General features: G+C 42.0%; 1 protein-coding gene and 1 pseudogene across 1 annotated transcript; one reads left to right on the top strand and one right to left on the bottom strand.

The window, feature by feature from the left end:
• The first annotated feature begins 7,133 nt into the window (after positions 1-7,133).
• On the top strand, positions 7,134-8,232 carry LOC130835761 (RNA-binding protein 3-like). The gene has a single exon (XM_057707592.1). The coding sequence runs from the start codon at positions 7,156-7,158 to the stop codon at positions 7,624-7,626; it is 471 nt and encodes a 156-aa protein (XP_057563575.1). The 5' UTR covers positions 7,134-7,155; the 3' UTR covers positions 7,627-8,232.
• Positions 8,233-18,585: 10,353 nt separating this feature from the next.
• LOC130835977 (ATP synthase subunit gamma, mitochondrial-like) lies at positions 18,586-19,482 on the bottom strand (annotated as a pseudogene).
• Positions 19,483-23,209: the final 3,727 nt, after the last annotated feature.

Here is a 23,209-nt window from a genome sequence, read left to right as displayed (position 1 = left end):
TCCAACAGATGGTAGAATGAACAAGTAAGCAGAACACATCCTCTTGACTAATGGGGTAGAAATGTATATATATGCAGTAAACTCTTAAACAGAAATAAACAATAAACCTCAAAAGATGGGATCTGTGATCACCCAAAAGTAAGTTTGAAAAAACTGATACAAGGACTTCAAGAGAGAGAAAAGGAGAAACCGATGCTATACAGAAGCACTGAGCAGCAACGCTCAAAGGCTAAGCTGTATGCTAACCATGACCATGGACGTGGCCATAAGAGGAGAACTGATACAGCGATCCTGTGTAAAAGCTTACCCAGCAAAACCAAATCCCAGTCATGACTTAAAAATATATTAAGGGCTTCACACCCATTCAGATGGCTATTATCCAAAAAAGAGAAAATAAAAAGTATTGGCAAGGATGTGGAGAAATTGCACTGTTGGTGGAGTACTGCAGCTGCTTCCACACTCTGGAAAACATTATGGTGTTTCCTAGAAAATTAAAAAGAGAACTACCATATCCAGTAATTCCACACCTGGGCATACATCCAAAAGAATTGAGAGCAGGATTTGGAAGCGATATTTGTACACCCGTGTTCATAGCAGTATTATTTACAACAGTCAAGAGGTGGAAACAACCCAAGTGTCCAACTGAAGGGATGAACAGAATGTGGTATATACATGCAAAGGAATATTATTAAGCCTTAAAAGGGAAGGAAATTCTGACACATACAACAACACGGATGAACATTGAGGACGTTATTTTAAGTGAAGTAAGATAGTCACAAAGAGACAAATGCTGTAAAATTCCACTTAATGAGATATGTAGAGTAGTCAAGATTCATAGAGACAGAAAGTAGGATGGTTGCCTGGGGCTGGGTAGAGGGAGGAATAGGGAGTTAGTGTTTAATGGGTACAGAGTTTCAGTTTGGAAAGATGAAAAGAGTTCTGAAAGTGAAAGGTGGTGATGGCTATACGACCACGTAAATATTCTTAATACCACTGATCTGTACATTTTAAAATGGTTAAGATGGTAAATTTTATGTCATGTACATTTTACCACAATTTAAAAATTTATAATCGATATAAAGCTTATAGAATTTCAAGAGGCCCTCTTTTAGAAAAATAATACAAAGTTATAAATATTAAATTGGGTACGAAAGTGGATATTTAGTATAAGAAAAATCACACAAATTACAATTTTTAAAAGCTACTAAATACTACAAACATTACAAAATCCAGAAACATGACAGTGTTTCTAACTTCCTCATGCATCTCTGAAATACTTTTTTTCCTCCAATATTTGTCTGCCTACATTCTCTCTTCAAAAGACAATGACTTTATACTATTTTTTATACTGAGTATAGAAAGAAAATTCAGTCTTTCCTTGAGCATCCTTAATTGAAATTTTTTTTTATTATCGATAACATCTTTCAACTTTGCAACTAGTTGTTAGTAATGTCTTGTAACTCTCTTGGATTTCATCAAACTTGGAGAAAGCAAACAAGTTTCATAGATGAGCTGTAAGACTTCAGAGAATTTTAAGTATTTTTTGTGTCAATGTCTTCAAATTGACAATATTCAATGGCCAGTTTGTCATGAAAGTCCTCAGTATATTGGAGGATTAAGAGTTTTATATTCTCCTTATGAATGTCAACATTTCATATTTAATATGTAAGAATTTTAAATTCTTTTCCAATGAGTTCATATGATTCACAACTCTTCATTAATTGGATTTTCAAACAATCCAAATCCCATTTATTTCACCTGATAGAATGTCCCTTCCTCATAGTGAATGATTGGTTTTTGTATGATCTGAAAGTTTGTGTTATGCTTTCCTTCTTCATGTGAGAATAACTTCTATTGACATAATCACTTAACTGTTTTGTTTCATATTCCAGTAATTTTTACCTGAATTTTCTCTTAATTTTTTAATAAATGAATTTAAAGAATATAAAATAAGCTACCCTTTATATATGTCTAAATAGGAGTTTATAGTTTCTCATGTATTTTTGTTAAAATGTTCTCAAACTTCTTTCTCAATTGCAGTTAGTATTGTGTATTCCTAACTCAACCCTCCCTTAGCAAATCTGAAAACTGCCCATGAAGGAGGTTGAGATGGAAAGACACAGTGGGCTTAACGGACTGCAGTTAAAATATCCTACTTCGACAAATTTTTACAAACTTAAGACCATAATTCTGTATCTATGTGAGATATGGATGTCCACTAAGCTTATTGTGACAACCATTTCATGAGGTATGCAAGTCAGATAATATACTGTGCACCTTAAACTTATAAGGTGCTGTATACCAATTACATTTCAATAAAACTGGAAGAAAAGAAAAGCAAAGATGATCTTTATTTGCTTAGAAAGATGTCCCAACAAGTGAGACAGGTAGGTTACAGAGTAACATATACTGTATGTAAAACTGAATACATCAATGTACGTGTATTTGAAGAGAGAGTTGTCTTCATGTGTGTATGAAGGGTGTTTACCAAAATGTTAACAGTGATTATCTCTGAGTTGTTAGATCTGTGGTAACTTTTTTCAACTTTTCAAAAATGTTTCTGTATTTTTTAATTAATAAAAACAAAACCAAAAAACCCCTAAGACCATATGAACACATTGTTAGGGCCCCTGCTAAGGCCTTGGAAAGGGGACAGAGGACAGAGATTGAGGCAAACCTGCTTTTGCCACCAACCCCAAAGAAGCTATACCCTAGAAGCAGGTCAAGTCCAGAAAATCAGGTCAGCAGTTTGCCAATTGTTGTACCATATTTTAATTTTATTTGGTTTCATGACTGCCTGCTGCTTTCTCCTAGTGAAGAATTCTGTCTCCTCCGGGCCCCTCCTGCTCCTCTGTTGGCCGCTGTTCCGCCCCTCTTGCATCCTGGGATGGTGCTCTGGGGCCCTGCTGGTGCTGACAGGTTTCATTAGCCTGATGGAAGCGTTTCTCCTCCTCAGGCCCTCCTTTAGCAGCTGCTGAATTTCTCTCCTCCTCTCAGGGTGCTGAGCCTCAGGTCAGGTCTATGCTGACCCGGAGCTGTCCAACCATGGACCCTTCCTTTAGTTCATACAAAGAAAGAATATACGAGGGTGAGTCAAAAATTATCCACACTCTGGTTATATTAAAACCTCTGTTAAAGCTACAGCCAGAGCACGGATAATTTTTTTTTTTTTTTTTTTTTTTTTTTGGGGGGTACACCAGGTTCAATCAGATTCACCCTCGTATAGGGACCAATGAAAATAAAAATACAACCTCAGGTGCCCTGCATTTGATCTCTATTCTTCCACGTGTCTTTGATCTCACAAGTGAACTGAAGATTCAGGAGCCTGCAGGCTTTAAAATAAGGCGACATCCAAACTGTCAGGTGCATTATCAACACCTCATGATTACAGTTTTTAGCAAATGCAAAATAGAATTACACTCTCAATGCCAGGAAGTGATAGTTTCAATAAGCTGTCTGCTCATGGAAGAATCCTAATTGTCTTGTTAAGCTTCAATCTTAAGTCTTCAGAGTCAAGGTCCTGAACAGTCTCTGGAGAGAGATGAACAAACTGCTTTTGCCAACGTGACCTAGCAGACATCAGACACTACGCAATTTAGGGGAAGACTTCCCGAGTCACATTGTCCTCAATTGTAAAAATAAAAGGATTGTTAAGGTTCCGTCAGCTCTACTACTCTATTACTGCCCCCAGTGTTCATCTTTCATCTCTCTCTCTTTTTTTTTTCTCCCCTGCACGTGGTCTTGGCCTCTCTCTTCCAGTGTTTCCCCCTAGACTCTACTAGGAGTCCTCTTTCCAGCTGCTTCAGCCGAACTAAAGAACCTTTCCTGAAGCTCTTTCTGACCACGAATGGGGTCCAATTCTAGGTTTCAGACGACCTTGAGTCCAAGTATGGAGCATACCAGAGAGGGCAAAATTAGGAAACACTTGCAGTTTGGTGGTAGTTCACATTCTGGTCTTCTTTCCCAATCCATCTGCTCCCATTTATCCAGGACCAGAATTCCTAAACACAAGGCAGTTTTTATACTCCTTTGATTTACACTAAATGTTTCAAGAATGTGCATAACAGGTAAAATCGGGAGATATTGCATTTGATTTTGTTTAGACCTATACAAAAATGTGTTTATTATCTTCAAAAATCACCAAAGGGGGCTTGCTTAATGGCACTCTGGTTAAGAATCTGCCTGCAAATGCAGGGTACACAGGTTCAATCCCTGGTCCAGGAAGATCCCACATGCCACAGAGCAACTAAGCCCGTGAGCCACAACTACTGAGCCACGCTCTGCAACTACTGAAGCCCATATGCCTAGAGCCAGTGCTCCACAACAAGAGAAGCCACCAAAATAAGAAGCCTGTGCTCCACAATGAACAGTAGCCCCCGCTCTCCACAACTACAGAGAGCCTGTGTGCAGCAACAAAGACCCAACGCAGCCAATAAAAATAAATAAATAAATAAATAAATAAATAAACTTATTTTTTAAAAAAATACCAAAGGCAGTATTGCTGGTGGCATTTGGGTTGCCAGTTCAACACACCCATTTGGGCCTGCATTTGTAATTTTATATTCTCCAGTGATTCTTCATACACATGCATTCTTCTTTCTGCCTATTTTGTGCTTTGCTTGAGGCGTTAAAATATTGAAACATATTATTTTGTTATAAATCACTTAAATTTTATGTTATTTATGCTATAGAGAGGGCATATTGTAGTGATATTTTCGTATCTTGTGCTTTGGTGGATTAAAGAGGGCTTTAAGTCTTTTGACGTTACTCTTGTCTAGAGGTGCTTCTGGGGTTGGCCAGGCATCTCTCTCTTCACATGTTTTCAGGAACTCATCACGTATTCTCTTGAGCGTGGTGGTCTCAGGGTAGCTGGACTCCTTACATGGCAGTTCAGGGCTCCAAGAATGTTCCCAGAACTCCAGAACACAGCTGCAAGAATTCTTATGACCTAGCACTGGCTGTCCCCATAGGCCATCTTCTACTGATCAAGCAAGTAACTAAAGGCCAGCCTACATTCAGGAGAGGTAAGGCAGGCACTGCTCAGAGAGGGCTGGTGCCAGGAAATGGATGAGATGTGGACCTGGAAGATGAGGTAGGACCTGTAGGGCCAAGGCTCCCTAGACTCCAGTCAATGAATAAACTGTTTAACATTGAGTGAATCTTCATAATTCATGAAACAAATAGAGAGGAAGTCCCTGCACTGGGTTAATTTGCATGTAATGTACATGGCATATTTCTTATCCTCGTGCAGAGCTGCCAAGGATGTCTTTTAAATGCCTATATGCACAGGGCAAATATATATTTATTCAGCATCACAGTGCTAAGTACTCATACGTGGGTGGTAAAGTTAGTGTCTCTCCCCTTCAAGGCTACAGTGTTATTATATGTATTTTTTAAAAAGCATGCAAATATATATAAATCAAGCAGTATGCAAAAATTGTCATAGAAGAGGTTCACTAAAGAGCTTTATGAATCCAGAATAGATAGAAATTCTCTCTACTCATCTCTAACCATCCATCTGTGATGGCAACCCTGGCTTCCCATTGGAATCACGTGGGGAACTTTTAAAACATAATAACCTGTCCCCCTCCTTGAACTATGGTTTAATTGAGGGGTGAGGCCCAGGCATCAGCATTGATAAAGCGCTCTCCAGTGGGAAGCAAAGTTGTGACCAGTGCCCATTTCTCTGCTTTCCTGATGATCAGACCCTCCTGGGCTCCTTTGTAAATGGTGTCGCTGTCCCTGGGAGACAGATTCAGCAGGGCTGAGAGGGACCAGGAATCTATAGCTCTAACAATTCCCAGGAAGTTTAGTTAACACTGCTGTGTTCCAATCCCTTTGCAGTACTTAATGCAAGTGCCACTCTGAATCTAAACTCAATCACAAAGGTAAAAGCCATCCCCACCTCAAAACTCTAGATAAAATCCTAACTCCAATGCCAGCCCTAAGTTGAATCCTAACCTAGCAATTTACTTCAGTTCCTGCCTTATCACCTACTTCAAATTTTGACTCAAAAATTCATTCATTAATACCTCAGAGGAAAAAGCCCCATCTTTGATCCTATTTCCCCCATCCTGTTTGCCATTTTATCACCTTGTTTAACCCTACATGGGAGTCACTTGGTACTTTAGTTTGGAGACAGGCAGACCTCTGCTTGGAGACAGGCAGATCTCTGCTTGAATCCCAGTTCCACTTTCTGCAAGTTGTTTAATCTCTTTAAGACTCACCTTTCCTTATCTGTAAAGTAGGGATTATAATACCTGCTTTATAGGATTGTTTGGAAGAATTAAGACAGTGATGCCTGGGAGGCATTTAGAGTTAATAGATGCAATTAACATTCTTGCATCTATTATATCAACCTCTATAATGATTCCATTCCAGGCTTCAATTCCAGAAATGTCAGTCTAAACTCCTGCTTCAGAAAATCTAAACAAAATTTCTTTGACAGTGTTTGTGAAGGTAAAAAAAAAAATCTTACCTTACTCAAAAACAATGAGAAAATTTATGATGTAAGAATGGTTTACTGAAATTTCTGATCTCTTTTCCTTCTATCTGTCAATGAAAGTTCAGAAAGCAAGTTTTTTTAATTTTGACCTACTTAATCTGGAAATTTTTACTATAAGCTTTAAAGGAATATCAGCAACAAATGTTTCGTATTCTTTCTCTTTTGACCTCATTTATAGATCTACCACTGTTCACTGTTTATTTTTTGAATAACTTATTTTTCTTTTAAAATTGTCACTAACTTTTGTGTAGGGTTTAGGTTTCATCATAAATCCACATTTCTCTACTCTAAAAGAAGCAAAATCGCACATAGGGATGATTTCAGCTTTAATATTTTCAATATTTTAGAAAATAGAGAATGACAAATGACTTTTTTAAAGTACAACTTCCCTTCATGTATTCCTCAGCACGCACAGGCTCTTTCCTAGAAGTAGGACATAACCTACTTTTATGTCAGTTATTAAGAACAAAAGAAAAGAAAAAATACTTTTAACCTCACTTTAAAAATGGTTCCTTTTTTGGTAGAATGGGAATTAATGGAAATGGAGTTCCCAATAAAAATGGAAAAAGAACCCAGTCGCTCGGCTTCTTGGCGGTAGCTGTCTCTTCCGCCTTTTTACTTCTTAATTTCCAGGACTTGAATTTACTGCCATGTCCTCTGAAGAAGGGAAGCTCTTCGTGGGAGGGCTCAACTTCAACACTGATGAACAGGCTCTGGAAGACCACTTCAGCAGCTTCGGACCTATTTCTGAGGTGGTCGTTGTCAAGGACCGGGAGACTCAGCGATCCCGGGGTTTTGGCTTCATCACCTTCACCAATCCAGAGCATGCCTCAGATGCCATGAGAGCCATGAATGGTGAGTCTCTGAATGGTCGTCAGATCCGTGTAGACCACGCGGGCAAGTCGGCCCGGGGAACAAGAGGGGGTGCCTTCGGGTCCTATGCGCGTGGTCGCAGCTACTCTAGAGGTGGTGGGGACCAGGGCTATGGAAGTGGTCGGTATGACAGTCGACCTGGAGGATATGGATATGGATATGGAAGGTCCAGAGATTATGGCGGCAGAAGCCAGGGTGGTTATGCGCGCTACTCAGGAGGAAATTACAGGGACAATTATGACAACTGAGATGAGGCATGCACACCTAATGTAGATACACAAGGAATAAAACTTCTTCTGACCCAGGACCATCCCTCCAAATGGCTGTATTTATAAAGATTTTTGGAGCTGCACTGAAACATCTGTTCTAGTTATAGCAACCTCTTTTTCAATTGCGCTCCCAAGGTAGCTTATTAAAGACCTTTCAGAAAGTTCCGTGTGTTTTTTTAAAATTTTTTTTCCATTTAAAGGCAAATTCTGAGACATTTGTAGAGTCTGAATATTTTTTCCTTTTTTTACCAGTTGTTTAGTTCAGGCTCTCAGGATTATTGGTTCTGGCAAAAAATGTTTGGCCGGACTAATTTTTTTTTTAATAATGTGCATCTAGGAACATTTTAAAAACCTGTACACAATGTTTCATCGTGATTAGAAGCAATTTCCGACTGTAACTATAAGAACTCAAGGACATGATTACTTAGAGGTGTTTTTTACTCCAGATCTCTGCCTTGATTATATAGAAGTTTCTTAAAGATATTTGTGTATGTCATTTTTTTTAATACTGGAAGAAAAAAATATTCTGTTGTGTTTCATGAAGTGTTTAGGATGTCTTTCACTGAGTTGATTAAAAAGTTGAAACCGGAAAAAAAAAAAGGATCATTTGTAACAGCAATATATTCTCATTAGATACATATAGAGTCAGATTCAGGGTCAATAATATTAAGGAAAAGAAAGCATTTATTTAAAAAAAAAATATGTATGTATATACACAAACTTGGAGAGAGAGATAGAGAGAGAGAGAGAGTGTGTGTGTGTGTGTGTGTGTGTGTGTGTGTGTGTGTGTAAATTCTCCAGGTTTAAAATTTTAAACTACATTGTCAACGGCGATTATGATTGAAAATTCATTGCTGAGATATTAAACATTATTAAAAATTCGAGCAAAATGAACGAGAGTTGGGGACAACCACGTGTGAATTGAAAAGGAAAAGATTATGCTCTGTACTGAAAGAGCCCATTTCTTCTGACTCTTTTTCGGTTGGGCAAGAAAAATAATCCTATCCTTCCCCCTGAGTTCTTTGCGGTGGAATTTTCATTCTCGCTCTTTCTCTGCCTTTGGTGTGGCTTATTCTTTCTCTGTCTTTGGTGTGGGTGCCTGCTGTAATGAGGACACATCATTTTTAATTTCTCAGAAATCCATAAACATGCAATTAAAATGAAATAGAAAATGTTCAGCTCAAAAGACACAAGCTCTTTTAGACAAACTTTTAAATTCCCTTTTACAATTTGTAAATTAATCTAGCTGTCTCTTGTCTGCGGTTGAGTGGTACTATATCAAGCAGAGTAAGCAATAAAAGGCTTGTTTCAGTTGTAAAAGCAGCAATGTTTCAAATCCTAATTAGGATGTAAGAGTATCACTTATACAAATTTGCAAAGTGACCACAAGCAGATTTGCCAGTATGTGCGCACCACTGTTACTCATTCTTAAAGATGCTGCTTTGGCTAAAACAATGACAGTTGCTTTATTGTGCTTTTTCCCCTTTTGGTTTGGATTGAATGAGATGATAGCTATATGTTGTTGCGTGCTTTGTCATCTAACATGTAGAGCATTTCAGTCTCGACGTTCCTTTTGCTTTAAGTTTCAGATAACAAAAAATGAATTAAAGCTCTTTTTGGTCAATCAGGCAGGTTCATAGGGTAGCAAAATACGTTTCTTTCAATGTGAGGTAACCTGAACAATTGCTGAGTACATGTTACACTCTGTAAGAGGATGGGCATCACAATGGGGGAACTCTCAGGGGCGGGTCTGTGAAGGCAGACCAGAGGGAAAGGAGAAAGACATTGCCATTTCAGATGGTGACTTGGATTGAGAGCCTGAGATGGGACGTAGAAGATCAGGAATGAGGAGCTTGGCAGTAAAGCACTACAGACCTTACATATGTCCATGGCAGAGGCGCTTTCCCTGGAAATATCAGGAGTTGAACAGTCCAGCTGAGGGGACTTCCCTGGTGGTTCAGTGCATAAGACTCCAGACTCCCAATGCAGGGGGCCCGGGTTCAATTCCTGGTCAGGGTACTAGATCCCAGGTACCCGTAGCCACAATTAAAAGATTCCGCATCCTGCAACGAAGATCCTGCGCACTGCAACTAAGACCCAGCACAGCCTAAATACATAAATATTTTTTAAGAAAAAGAAAAAAAAAAAGGAGTCTAGCTGAAACCAGGGGAGGGGACATTAGTCACCACATTTTTATCATAACCTCCCTAATATCTCACAAAGCACAAACACCTACCCAAAGGGGAGCTTTTATTGGTAGCCATGGACAAGGCCATGTTATGTTGACAAAAGCTTTCTTGGGACTGATCAAGAAATTCCAAAGGGGCCAAGGAAAAGTTCAAGGGAGGTAGATTTCAGTCCAATCCAGAGAAAAACATCCTAACAAGTAGGGTGCTTCTCTTCAAGCTACCTTACCTTGGAGAGTCACCCCCATCTATCCCAGCACCCAGCAGCTCCCCTGAATGACTTCTGACTTTCTACAGGCTCAGCCCTGCCACATCCCACGCCCCAAACAACTGATAGTCCAGCTGGATATTAATTGCTCCTTTCCACAAGCAAGTGGGCTTAGGCCCGTCTTGGCATCCCTTACATTGGCCTAAGTAACTGGTGTTAAACAGAGCCAGGCCTGGTGAAAGCACTGTGGTCCAACCTTGCACTCTCCCCACTCCTGCTTAGCCACCCTGCTGGCCCTTCTGCCTGGCTTTTCTACTAGCTCTCCCCGGGGATGGAAGAGAGACGCTGGCAGCCCTGCCCTGCTTACCTGCTTCCTTCTAACCTCTTTGCCCAAGGTTTGCACTGTGTTGGGTTTTTCTCCCCCGGGGAACAGCGTCTCCATCAACCGTGGGAAGGCTGGTGTTTCCACGTCCTTTCTGACGAGCTCTTCCATTTGGACCCCTGATGACTAGTCGTGGCCTGAGGTCGTCTGGAGCCGTTGCTCTTCTCACTGCTCATCCTCACCCCGATTTGACTCAGGTTTTGCACACTGTTCCCTCAGACTTGTCACCTCCATCACGCCAGTGTTTCCCCCTGTTCACCTGTACCCCGCCTGCCTTGGACACTAATGCGTTCAAGGAGTGAATGTCCTGTTCCCTCCTTTGAATCACAGGTATGAATCCATCTTCCCTGAGCGTAGCAGATGTTATTGGTGTCTTTCACCCCAAACCCCTTGGCATTTCCTTCCAGAGTCCAGCTACTTACAGCTGACCTTGAAAATCTCCACCTGAAGGTTTTTTCTCAACCTGGGAACACACTGTGCTGGAGTACGGGGAAGTCGGAAATACTGGGGGTTAATTCCCCTGAAAGCACCCTGAACCAATGGAGAATTGGTGGATAAATACCCATCCCCTTGCTCCTCGGTTAGGTTAATTCTGAGTTTTAATTAACGGTTTTCAGAGTTCGCTTTTGGGATTGAGCTCTCTTTGCCCACAGTGGTAACTCGCTTGATAATGACCCTTCACTGTCTTCCTTCCCTTCTCCTCTCACATCCACCATGTCCAGTGTTCCCTGGGACTCTCTCTCACATAAACTACTTGCACTTGAATCTTTATCTCAGGGTCTGCCAATGTGCGAGGCCTGACGCAATGTCTAGCACACCGTAGGTGCTCAATAAATACATACATGAGTTAATTAATGCTGGGCAGGTCATCTCTCAATTTTGTAGATGGGATTTCTGCAGTGGGAGAGAGGCTACATCATAGGACCATGAAGGATTCTTCCAGGAGCAATAACCTTCCTGTGCAGAAATAGCTTTCCGACCAGGAGACCTGGAAGAGGAGCTATGACATGAAAACATGCGAACAAAAAAGCGACTTTTCTCCCCTTTGTGCCAATGCGCTTTCAGATGTGAAGGGGCGGGAACTCGGATCACAGGTTGGTTATGAAATCATTCAGTCTCTGCAGCCAAAACGTTGCCTTTTGCGGACACTGCAGTCCAGGGTGCTGTGCAGAGAGTGATTTTCCATCAACGGTCTCTATAATTCACAGCTTCTAGTCACAACAAGAGGAGCCAAAAATAATATGATAGTCAAACCCTCAAGTATTGTATTATAAATACATAAGGTTGAAATCATACATGAAATAAAGTTTTAATCACCATATGGCCGGAATTCTCATAACACTCCCTTACGGTTGGCTGATACTACATTAGGATTTCTGTGTTACAAGTGAGGAAATGCGTCACAAAAACTGTAAAAAGAACGTGCTGAAGACTCTACGGCCGCCGTCTGAGGACAGCTGGAAGAAAATGTTCCCCACCACTCTCTTCATATGCTCAGGCCAACACGGGGTTTTCATCACAGTTTCAGACTCTCAAATCTTCCTGACATATTTTTATAAGAGAACAAAATCTTGTGGGTAATGAGCTATAGAAGAGCCATTTGTGAAGGGGAGTGTAATGAAATTACATATTTTAGAGGTAAAATGAGAATGTGAAAATCAGATTTTTTTTTTCCATAACAACTAGGAGTTTAACATGGTTGAACAAAATCAGATTTTTTTTTTTTTTTTTTTTTTTTTTCAGAACAGCTAGGAGTTTAATACAGTTGAGCGTATGCAAAATGAGGTCCCCACCTCCAAGGAGCTGCCCTGCTGGGAAGTCTGTGAATTCCACATCCTTTCTATCAGAACAGGAGCTTGGGGACAGAGTAGACAGGGTGGGACAGCCCAGGAGGGGTCTGCACCAGGAGTCAACACATGCTCATGGGGTGAAGAAAGATGCATGGAGGGAGGGACCCACACGTAGGCAGCACATCACCTGCTGAGAGGACTGTGACTGACAGTGAACAGGGCAGTGCTTAGCACTTAGGAAATCCAGAAAAATACAGTCAGCCCTCTGTATTTCCAGGTTCTACATCTGTAGATTCAACCAACCGGGGATTCAGCCAAACTTGGATGGGGGGCAGGGGAAATTCCAGAAAGTTCCAAAGAGCAACATATGAATTTGCCACTTGGTGTCAACTATTTACATAGCATTTACATTGTAATTACAACTAGTTACATAGCACTTACATTGTATTAGGTATTAGAAGTAATCCAGAGGTGATTTAAAGCATGGGGAGGATGTGTGTAGGTTATATGCAAATACTAGGCCATTTTATATAAGGGGCTTGAGCATCCGTGGATTTTGTTATCTGCGCAGCTCCCTGGAACCAATTCCCCACGGCTACCGAGGGACAAATACAGTATGTGGGTGTTGGGTAGACACTGAGGCATAGCAGCCGGGAGTGGGTGACATGTGAAGACCCAAATGGACAAGCAGTGACGTCTGGCAGCCACAGGACTGGCAAAAGGGACACTTGCTTGTCAAGCTACAGAAGTAAGCTTAAAGGTCAAGAGACACTGGAACTGAGTGCTAAGTGGGGATGGGGTGTTCAGCCACTAGAACAAGAACCAAGGTTCAAGAAAACCCAGCCACATGCAGACTTGATCAGGACTCACTTGAGAAATGCAGGCAGCCTCTACAAACTCAAGAAAACATGGAAGTGAATTCTTCTCCAAAACCTCCAAAAGGAACAAAGTTATGCTGACATCTTAATTTTAGGACTTCTGACATCCAGAACTGTAAGATAATACATTTATATCATTTTAAGCCAGTAAATTGCAGTAATTTGTTACAGCAGTAATAGGAAACTAATATGAATACCTTACGAAGATACAGTAGCCACAGAAAAATAATCAGAATAGTCATAATAGGTTTTAGGGAAATAAAATTGTTAAAGAAGTTGAATTAAAATGTAATAAGAACACATAAGATTCAATCATACATAAACTTTCTGGAATTAAAAACACTTTAAACTAAAATATTAAACAAGAAAATAGTCACTGTTAAGATCCAACTTGGGAGGACTTCCCTTGTGGCGCAGTGGTTAGGAATCCGCCAGCCAATGCAGGGGACACAGGTTTGAGCCCTGGTCCAGGAATATCCCACAGGCCTCAGAGCAACTACTGAGCCAACGCACCACAATTACTGAAGCCCGAGCTCTTTAGGGCCCATGTGCCACAACTACTGAGCCCTCATGCTGCAACTACTGAAGCCCCTGTGCCTACAGCCCATGCTCTGCAACAGGAGAAGCCACCTCACTGAGAAGTCCACGCACCTCCACGAAGAGTAGCCCCCTGCTCACCACAACTAGAGAAAGCCTGCGTGCAGCAAAGACCCAATGCAGCACCTCCCCACCAAAAAAACAAAAACAAAAACAAAAACAATCCACCTTGGTGGTATGGAAGACAAATAGAACAAAAGAAAGCTCAAAAGACAAAATGAATAAACAAAGAACTGGAAACTATGAGAGGGAAAAAAAAAACTCGAAAGCTATAACTAGGGGAAAAAACATAAATAAGAGGATTCCAGAAAGATAAAGAGATATAGGTTTGCTAGAAAACAGAATCAAATCTTCTGCGCTAGCACGTTCATGGGGAGTGCAAGCTCCTGGCAGCAGCGGGAATGAGAAGGGGGGGGGAGTAGTTATAAAGGAGGACATACTGAGCTGCTTACAGCTTCATAAGAAGCACAGCTCAACGCTTGCCCTGTGTGATGTGTTCAGACAGGTGGTATAAACCACCGCATGGCAGAAAGTCTCCAAGAAGGAGTAGAATTGACTCTCCAGCTCCCACTGGTGTCCTGTATCCCACTGGTCAAAGGTCGGGGACTCCAATGACATGAACGTTAGATGCTTAGTTCCTGTCCCAGAGGTCCCCCAGGCTCTGCCTTTTTTTTTTTTTTCAGTCTCCTCTCTCCCTTTGTTGCTATCTGATCCGTGAATGCATATTTCATGGCTGATTCCAGGGTGCCTGTTATCAAACCACCATTTGATTATGTAACTGTCCTTACTTGTGCTTCGGCATTTTAAAAGAATGGACCCTTAGAGAAATGAGTCACAAGCAAAATACACAAATGGTCAAAAGAGCCAATGTCTTAATAAACAATCCACTAGATTGAAAGTTGAAGCTGACCATTAGGAGACCGGCGATAAAATATCCATCATTAAAAATTAAATGGTTACTGCTTTGATTAACAGACACTCATCAAAATATCAACAAGAGGAGTAGGAAGTGAACTCGAAAGTAACAGATTGATGTATCAAATAACTGTGTGGAAAAATCAATTTTTACTGCTGTTTTATTTTCTAGAACATTTTCAAAGAAAGAGAAACAAGTTCGATTAAACTGTCACATAAAAAAAAAAATCCCCGAGAAACTGTGCCTGTACGTTTTGCCCGTGCTCAGATTGATTACATCAAGTTCAGTGATAACTTTTGGATCTCGCGGCTCCTAAGCCAGGGGAGAGACTCAGAGTCTATGTATATGTATGTATATTGGCTAGAGAACAGAGCTGCTTCCATCAACCCCTTGCTTCCTCCGACGCCTCTCAGAAAACAGGTTTAGTGCTGGAAAACTCAGAATGAAAGTATCTGAATGCAAGCCCAGAACAAGTCAAACTTTGGCAGCCAAAATGCAGGGGACTGTTTCCAGCCAGTACGAAAGGGTGGATGGGGGAGGGGAGACATGAAGAGATGCTGTGGACTTTAACAAGAGGGAAGAGCTATGAAACGTATTTACCCTATTTTTTTAATTGCTCTTTGACCCTTTGGTCTCATAGCCAAAGCAGGGAAAGAGTGAAGAAAGAGAAGAATCTGCACTGAAGAATATGGAATTCAGTCCAGTAGATTTTAACCCATGTAGAAATTCACTGGGAAGGTTCTATGGGGGGGGAAGATATAAAAAGCCAGGTGAGAAGGGACAAATTTTGTCTGTATTCCAGAAAACTGTCAGCTCCAATTCTCATCACGGATTCAAGGCCGGCACATAGTTTCTAAACCTTAGAGTGTGCCGGGCGCAGAGGGCTCCTGAGCGAGAGCTCGAAGGGGCTGTGATGAGCTGGTCTGTTCTGCAGAAAGAGTAGGAAGTGGTAGCAACTGGACCCATCCAGGGAGTAGGAGGTGATCCCAGGTCATTTCAGTCATTTCAACCAGACCACTTGGTGGGAAATGAAGAGAAATAAGATGATGTGTTAAGGATAGGGAATGTGTGCAAAATGGTACGTGTGTGTGAGAGAGAGAGAGAGAGAGAGAGAGAGTTTGTGTGAACATAGAAAACAGGTTGGGGCATGGTTCCCTGGAGACCATGGAGGTACAAGAGTCATTCAGGAGCAAGGTCTAAGATTTTTAAAAATGAGAGTGGAGAAGGGACCAGCCAATGAGAAACAGGCTCCAAAACAAGGTAGAAAGCAGAGTCTATCCCCCTGGCTAAGATACAGGGATGATTCCCCTCAGGATGCCTCCACATGGGGGACCACATTTTCTAAGCTCCTGTTGGAGACACATGCTCTGATACGAATGGTTGAAAATGGGCTCATCCCAGAAAATTCTACAGTTGCTGTATTAGCAGGGATTTTAACCTCTGCACTATTGACATTTGGGGCAGAAAATTCTTTGCTGTGGGAAGGACTGTCCTGTGCATTGCAGGATGTTTAGCAGCATCCCTGGCCCTTACCCGCTAGATGCCATTAGCACCACCCGCCCAGGTATGGGGGTCAAAATTGCCCTGGTGGAGAATAACTGCTGTTCTATAACAGACAGTGGTCCCATTTCAGTCCTACTCCTCCTTAACCTCTGCAGCTTTTAACATGATTGTCTGACCACACCCTCCATTGATAAATTCTCCCTTCTCTTGGCTTCAATGAGGGTTTATTCCCTTCATTCTCCTCCCCTTCACTGCCAACACTTTCTCAATTATCCTGACGGTAGGTAGAGTCCTAGAATCTCCCCCATTTTTCTTGATGATTTAATCTCATATTTTCCCCTATTCCTTCAAGGTACCAAACTCCTAAGATCCTGGCCAAAATTCAAAGAATATGACTCCTGATAGATAAAGCATGAGCATTGGCTGGGTAGCCAGAGCAGTGAAATCAGCTAAGTACTCATGCTGCAAATCAACTTCTTTGTCCCTGAACTCGCCTCTGAACTTCATACCCACACTTCTGAATTCTAGCTCAGAATTATCCCTCTCGTTATTCCTCTGGTGACTTAAGATGAAATGTCCAGGGATGACTTCTGTCTCTGCTCTAGAAAGTGTTCCCTATGTTTGCTGATGGAATCGTCAGCTTTAGTGTCTCTGAAACATCTTTGTCTTCTCCCCCTAAAAGCACTTGGTCCTCAAGTCTGGATCTTGATGTCTGCAGTGAGTCCCTTTGTTTGTACTTCTGCAGTGTCTCCGAATCCATGCCTTCCTCTCCACACCACTGATGCTGGGCAGATTCTCTTCATTCTTCAGCTAGATGCCTTTCTCTCCAGCATTTTCTTTCCTGTCATCTTTTTACATAATTTCTCAGTGCTTACATTTTTGAAAGAGGAAAACATGCATGAAGTTGATGCTGAAACTAGCATTAATTCTAACAAGAATTAATATTCTTGGATATATGAACTGATTGAAGATATTCACACCCATCTCAGTAAGACAGAACTTTCAATACATTTTTTCCAATTTTTTAATGAAAAATTTCAAGCACACAGAAAAGTTGAAGGAATTTTGCAGTAAATGTCATATACCCACTGCCTAGATTCCAGAATTATTTTACTAAGCTTGCCATATCACATATCTATAGGTCCTTCCTTCTATCCGTCTATCAATCCGGATGAGTTTCAAAGTAAATGTAGGCACCAGTATATTTTAACCCCAAGTACACAGCATGTTAGAATTCAATATTTGTTGGCAGTTATTTTTTTGTGATCAACATGCAATGAAATGCTCAAATCTTAAGTGGACCACTCTGCGGTTTTCAACAATACATACACATGTGTGACACAAACCCCCATCAAGATACAGAGTCTTGGGACTTCCCTGGTGGCGCAGTGGTTAAGAATCCGCCTGCCAATGCAGGGGACACAGGTTTGATCCCTGGTCCGGGAAGATTCCACGTGCTGCGAGCAACTAAGCCCACGCACCACAACCACTGAGCCTGCGTGCCACAACTACTGAAGCCCACTTGCCTAGAGCCCGTGCTCTGCAACAAGAGAAGCCACAGCAATGAGAAGCCTGTGCACTGCAACAAAGAGTATCTCCCAATCTCTGCAACTAGAGAAAACCCAAGTGCAGCAACAAAGACCCAATGCAGTCTAAAATAAATAAATAAATTTATATATATAAAAAAGATACAGAGGCTTGCCATCACCCAGAAATTTCCCCAACACCATTTCCTAGTCAATCCTTGCCCCCTAACTCCACATCAGAGGCAACCACTGTTCTGATGTTCTTTCACCATAGGGTAGTTTGCCTGTTTTAGAACTTCATATGAATGGAAGTCATAAAATATGTGCTCTTTCGTGACTGGATTCTTTTAGATAAAAATTATGTTTTTAAGATTCATTCCTATTGTTTTCATGTATAAATAGTTTGTTCCTTGCTATTGTAAGTAGGATTCCACTGTGTGAAATATACCACAGTTCATTCATCCATTCTCCTATTGATGGACACCTAGGTGTTATACTTTTTTTTTTTTTTTGCAAAGTATCATGAAAGGGTGAGAAATAGAAAACTTTCAAGCATAAAAAGTTAGGGAATCCCCTGGTGGTCCAGTGGTTAAGACTCCACACTTCCACTGCCAGAGGCCTGGGTTCAATCCCTGGTAGGGGAACTAAGATCCAAAATAAAAAAGTTATATTAGGATAAATTTCTAAGGAGGAAGTGGAAAAGAAATAGGAGTTTGAGGGAAAATGAGAAACCACATGAACTATCCAATCGTTAAAGATGATCTGTGTTTCTTTCTTGTTTTTCTTATGGTGAGTCATTTATTGTAAGATAATTTACAAATATCTTGCTGTCTTTAGTAATATAAACAATGGACCAACAATTTCTTATGACAAGGACAGCAGTAAGCTAAAAACAAAGTCAGCGGGCTGAATTCTTCTTTACTTCTTGTCTGAGGATGAAACTCAATTTTCATCAGTCCAGAGCCGCAGCACAGGAGATGATTTCAATCAGCTCCTTGGTGAGGACAGCCTGGCAGGTGCTATTGAACATCAAAGTCAATTTGTCAATCATCTCGGAAGCGTTCTTGCTGGCATTGGCCATGGCTGTCATCCGGGCGCTCTGCCCGCTTGTGGTGGACTCCTTCAGAGAGCAGTAGATGATGTTGGCCAGGTTGTATTCTTGGTAATTCTGCAGCACGTCAGCATTAAAATCACCGTAGATACTCATGCTTTCAGCACTGGCAATGGTATCAAGAGAAAAGATGGGCTTTTCTTCGGTCTTGTAGGAGATGACAGACCTGAATCGGTTAAAGATGATAGACACTTCATCAAATTCACATCCAGAATTAAACAGTTCAAGGGTAATGACCGATGCATCCCCAAAGGTGGGAGGTCTTCTCCCCACTTCTTTGAATGTCACCAGAAACTGGTTAGAATGAGTCCTGTGAATTATACTCCTGATTTTATCACCAACTCTAACATGCTTCACTTCTTTCCCAGCTGCTGGGAGATGGGCCACTTCACTTTTTATCTGTTTAGCAACTGAGGAGTGAGTAGCACCACAAAGCCCTCGGTCTGAGGACACGTCAGTGAGGAGGTGTTTCTACTTGTCTTCCAGCACCTTAATATCAGCCTTTTCATATAGAGCCAAGGACCCTACTCTATTCACACGGACTGCTTTCAGCTCCCTCTCAGCTTGGGCAGACTTCACTGCGGCTACCATTTTCATAGACTTGGTCATTTTCTGGATTTTTTTGATTGAGTTTAGTTGCCTGGTAATATCTTTCAAGGTTGCCATATTTCAAACTTGGATCCATTACGTCTGCACAGTCCAGGCCAAGAGTCCCGTGAAGCCCACCCGAGAGAACATGGTGGTACCGGCCCAGCTGGAGGCCGGTCCTGATCTGTGTTTCTTTCTTTCTTTGGAACAATTTATTTGTTTATTTACTTATTTATTTATTGGCTGTGTTGGGTCTTCGTTGCTGCACGCGGGCTTTCTCTATTTGTGGTGAGCAGGAGCTACTCTCTGTTGTGGTGCGCGGGCTTCTCATTGCCATGGCTTCTCTTGTTGTGGATCACGGGCTCTAGGCACGTGGGCTTCAGTAGTTGCGGCACATGGGCTCAATAGTTGTGGCTCATGGGCTCTGAAGCGCAGGCTCAATAGTTACAGTGCTTGGGATTAGTTGCTCTGCGGCATGTGGGATCTTCCCGGAGCAGGGATTGAACCCGTGTCCCCTGCATTGGCAGGTGGATTCTTAACCACTGCACCACCTAGGAAGCCCCTGATCTGTATTTCTTAAATGATGATGTGAATAATAAATTTCCATGGCATTTAGATCCCATTGGATATATTTGAAAGAGCAATATTTATATTTTTCCAGAAATGTCAAATTTATGATACAAACTATTAGATGTCAATGTAAAATTATGCAAAGCGTTTCATAATTTTACCAAATTATTTTTCAGGGCTTATTCCCGATACCAAGAAGAAAAACAGGAGTCTTCCCTGATGCTTGCTACTTATTATCCTAATCTGGGGCCTGGGCGCTCACTGATCCCTTGTTAGCTGTAATTGTCCTCTTTGAATCCCAACAGGCCTTGAGAATGCTACCAATTAGGCAATTTTCATGGGTAGGTTTCAGTCTCATTCTGTATCTCAGAAAATTGACACTGAGGTAAGCCCTGGGGCCAAATGCAACCCAGATTGTCAACCGATGGTTTCATTCAAATGCCCCTCTTTTTGGTCTGTAGTCAAGCTCTGACCCCAAAGCAGAAGTGAAGTCACAGCCTTTTGTTGGGAAGATGTGGGGTCCTCTACCATCTTCTTGACCTTTTTCCACCCATGTGGCTGGAATACTCCAAAGGAAATCCTAGGTGTCTTTGTGTTGCTTATTTTATTTTTCCTCTGTGAAAGCCTCTTTTTGCTGAATATGAATATACCACAGGTACTGTTACAGAAAGCAGTGATCACAGAATTTTACAGGCTCCTCGTGCATTATGTTTCATTGTGTCCATATTTACAATATGAAAAGAGCACACTAATTTGTGGGAAATGTAGTAAAAGTGGTGGGAGTGGCATAAATAAAACCACTGACAGATAACATTTTAATATGAATAACCTGGAGCCTTTACGGAAACCTAAGGGTCATGGGTAGACTCAACCACTCTTTTTTTTCCAGAAAATTTTGTCTGTTTGTTTTCCCACGCCATGTGGCATGAGGGATCTTAGTTCCCTGACCAGGGGTCAAACCTGTTCCCCCTGCATTGGCAGCACAGAGTCTTAACTGCTGGACCACCAGGAAGTCCCAGAAAATGTTCACTTTTCATGTGTCAGGATTGCAGAGTGCTAGGGATGGAATGTGCCCCCTCCCCCAGTGCATATGTTGAAATTTAAATCTCCAGTGTGATGGTACTAGGAGGTATGACCTTTGCGAGGGGGTTAGGTCATGAGGGTGGAGCCCTTATGAATGGGATTAGTGCCCTTATAAAAGAGACCTCAGAGAGCAACCTTGCACCTTCTGCCACGTGAGGACACAGTGAGAAGATATTCATCTATAAGGCAGGAAGTGGGTTTTCACAAGACTCTGGATTTGCTGATGTTTTGATCCTGGAATCCCCAGCCTCTTGAACTGTGAAAAATAATTTGTTGTGGAGTCTTTCAAGATGGTGGAGTAGAAAGACCTTGAGTTTACCTCCTCTCAAGAGCACACCAAAATCACAACTAACTGCTGAATAACCATTGATTAAAAATGACTGGAACCTAGTAAAAAAAGATCATCTACAACTAAAGGCGTAAAGAAGAGACCACAGCGAGGCAGGAGGAGGGGCACACTGGTGATATATTCAAATCCCCTATTACCCCCCTCCCCCACCCCCACCTGTGGGTGACCCACACACTGCAGAGTAGTTATATTTCAGAGGTTCCCCCATAGGAACGAGAGTTCTGAGGCCCACATCAGGCGTCCCAGCCCAGGGGTCTGGCACTGGGCAGAGAAACCCCCAGAGCATTTGGATTTGAAGGGCAGCAGGGCTTAATTGCAGGAGCGCCACAAGACTGGGGGAAACAGAGACTTAACTCTTACAGGGATTGCACAAAATCTCACGTGCCCTGGAACCAAGGGCAAAAGCAGTAACTTCATAGGAGCCTGGGCCAGATTTAGCTGCTGGTCTTGGAGGGTCCCCTGGGGAGGCAGGGGGTGGCTGTGGCTCATGCTAGGGTCATAAAAGCTGGTGGCAGATATACTGGGGAGCCTTCATCTGCGTGAACTATCCTCGGGGCAGACATCTTGCTTGGGTCATTAGCACCGAGGCCTGCCCCACCCCCCACCCCCACCCCTCCAACAGCCTGTAGGCTGCAGTGCCAGGCGCCTCAGGCCAAACAACTAACCAGGCAGAAACACATCCCCACCCATTAGCAGACAGGTGGCCTAAAGACTTCCTGATCCCACAGCCACCTCTGGACACGCCCTAAGACACAAGCCCTGCCCACCAGAGGGCCAGGACCCAGCCCCACCTACCAGTGGGCAGGCATCAGCCCTTCCCACCAGGAAGCCTACACAAGCTTCCAGACCAGCCGCATCCACCGGGGAGCAGAAATCCGAAGGAAGAAAACTATGACTCGGCAGCCTGTAGTCTGCAAACAGTCCAGACGCTATCCTGGGAGCGTCTGGCCCCTGGCCCTTGGGTGACAAGAGTGGAGTGAACTGCTGGGACACAGGACGTCTGCTAGAGAGGGCTACTTCTCAAAGTCAAGAAACATGATTAACCCACCACATACATAAAAATACATGTAGGAATTTAGACAAAATGACGTGGTGGAGGAATATGTTTCAGATGAGGGAACAAGATAAAACCCCAGAAGAACTAAGTGATGTGGAGATAGGCAATCTACCTGAGAAAGAGTTCAGAGTAACGGTTGTAAAGTTGATCCAAGAACGTGGGAGAAAAATGGATTCACAGATGGATAAGTTACAAGGATTTTTTCACAAAGAGTTAGAAAATATAAAGAGCAACCAAACAGAGTTGAACAATACAATAACTGAAATGAAAAACACACTAGAAGGAAGCAATAGTAGAGTAAATGAAAGAGAATGAATCAGTGAGCTGGAAGATAGAGTAGGAGAAATCACTACTGCAGAGCAGAAAAAAGAAAAAAGTATGAAAAGAAATGTGGACAGTTTAAGAGACCTCTGGAACAACATTAGGGGCACTAACATTCGCATTATAGGGGTCCCAGAGGAGAACAGAGAGAGAAAGGGCCTGAGAAAATATATGAAGAGATAATAGCTGATAATAGATAATAGCTGATAATTCCCTAACCTGGGAAAGGAAACAATCACCCAAGTCCAGGAAGCATGGAGAGTTCCATGCAGGATAAACCCACAGAGGAATATACCAAGACACACTGTAATCGAAATGACAACAATTAAAGATAAAGAGAAAAATAAAAGATAAATAGAAAATATTAAAAGCAACAAGGGAAAAGCAACAAATAACAAACAAGGAAACTCCCATAAGGTTATCAGCTGATTTCTCAGCAGAAACTCTGCAGACCAGAAGGGAGTGGCATGATACATTTAAAATAATAATAGGAACAG

This window comes from Hippopotamus amphibius, chromosome 14, assembly GCF_030028045.1.
Source record: "Hippopotamus amphibius kiboko isolate mHipAmp2 chromosome 14, mHipAmp2.hap2, whole genome shotgun sequence".
Lineage (NCBI taxonomy): Eukaryota > Metazoa > Chordata > Mammalia > Artiodactyla > Hippopotamidae > Hippopotamus > Hippopotamus amphibius.
The sequence above is the reverse complement of the archived record's forward strand: the minus strand, read 5'-3'. Positions and strand labels throughout refer to the sequence as shown.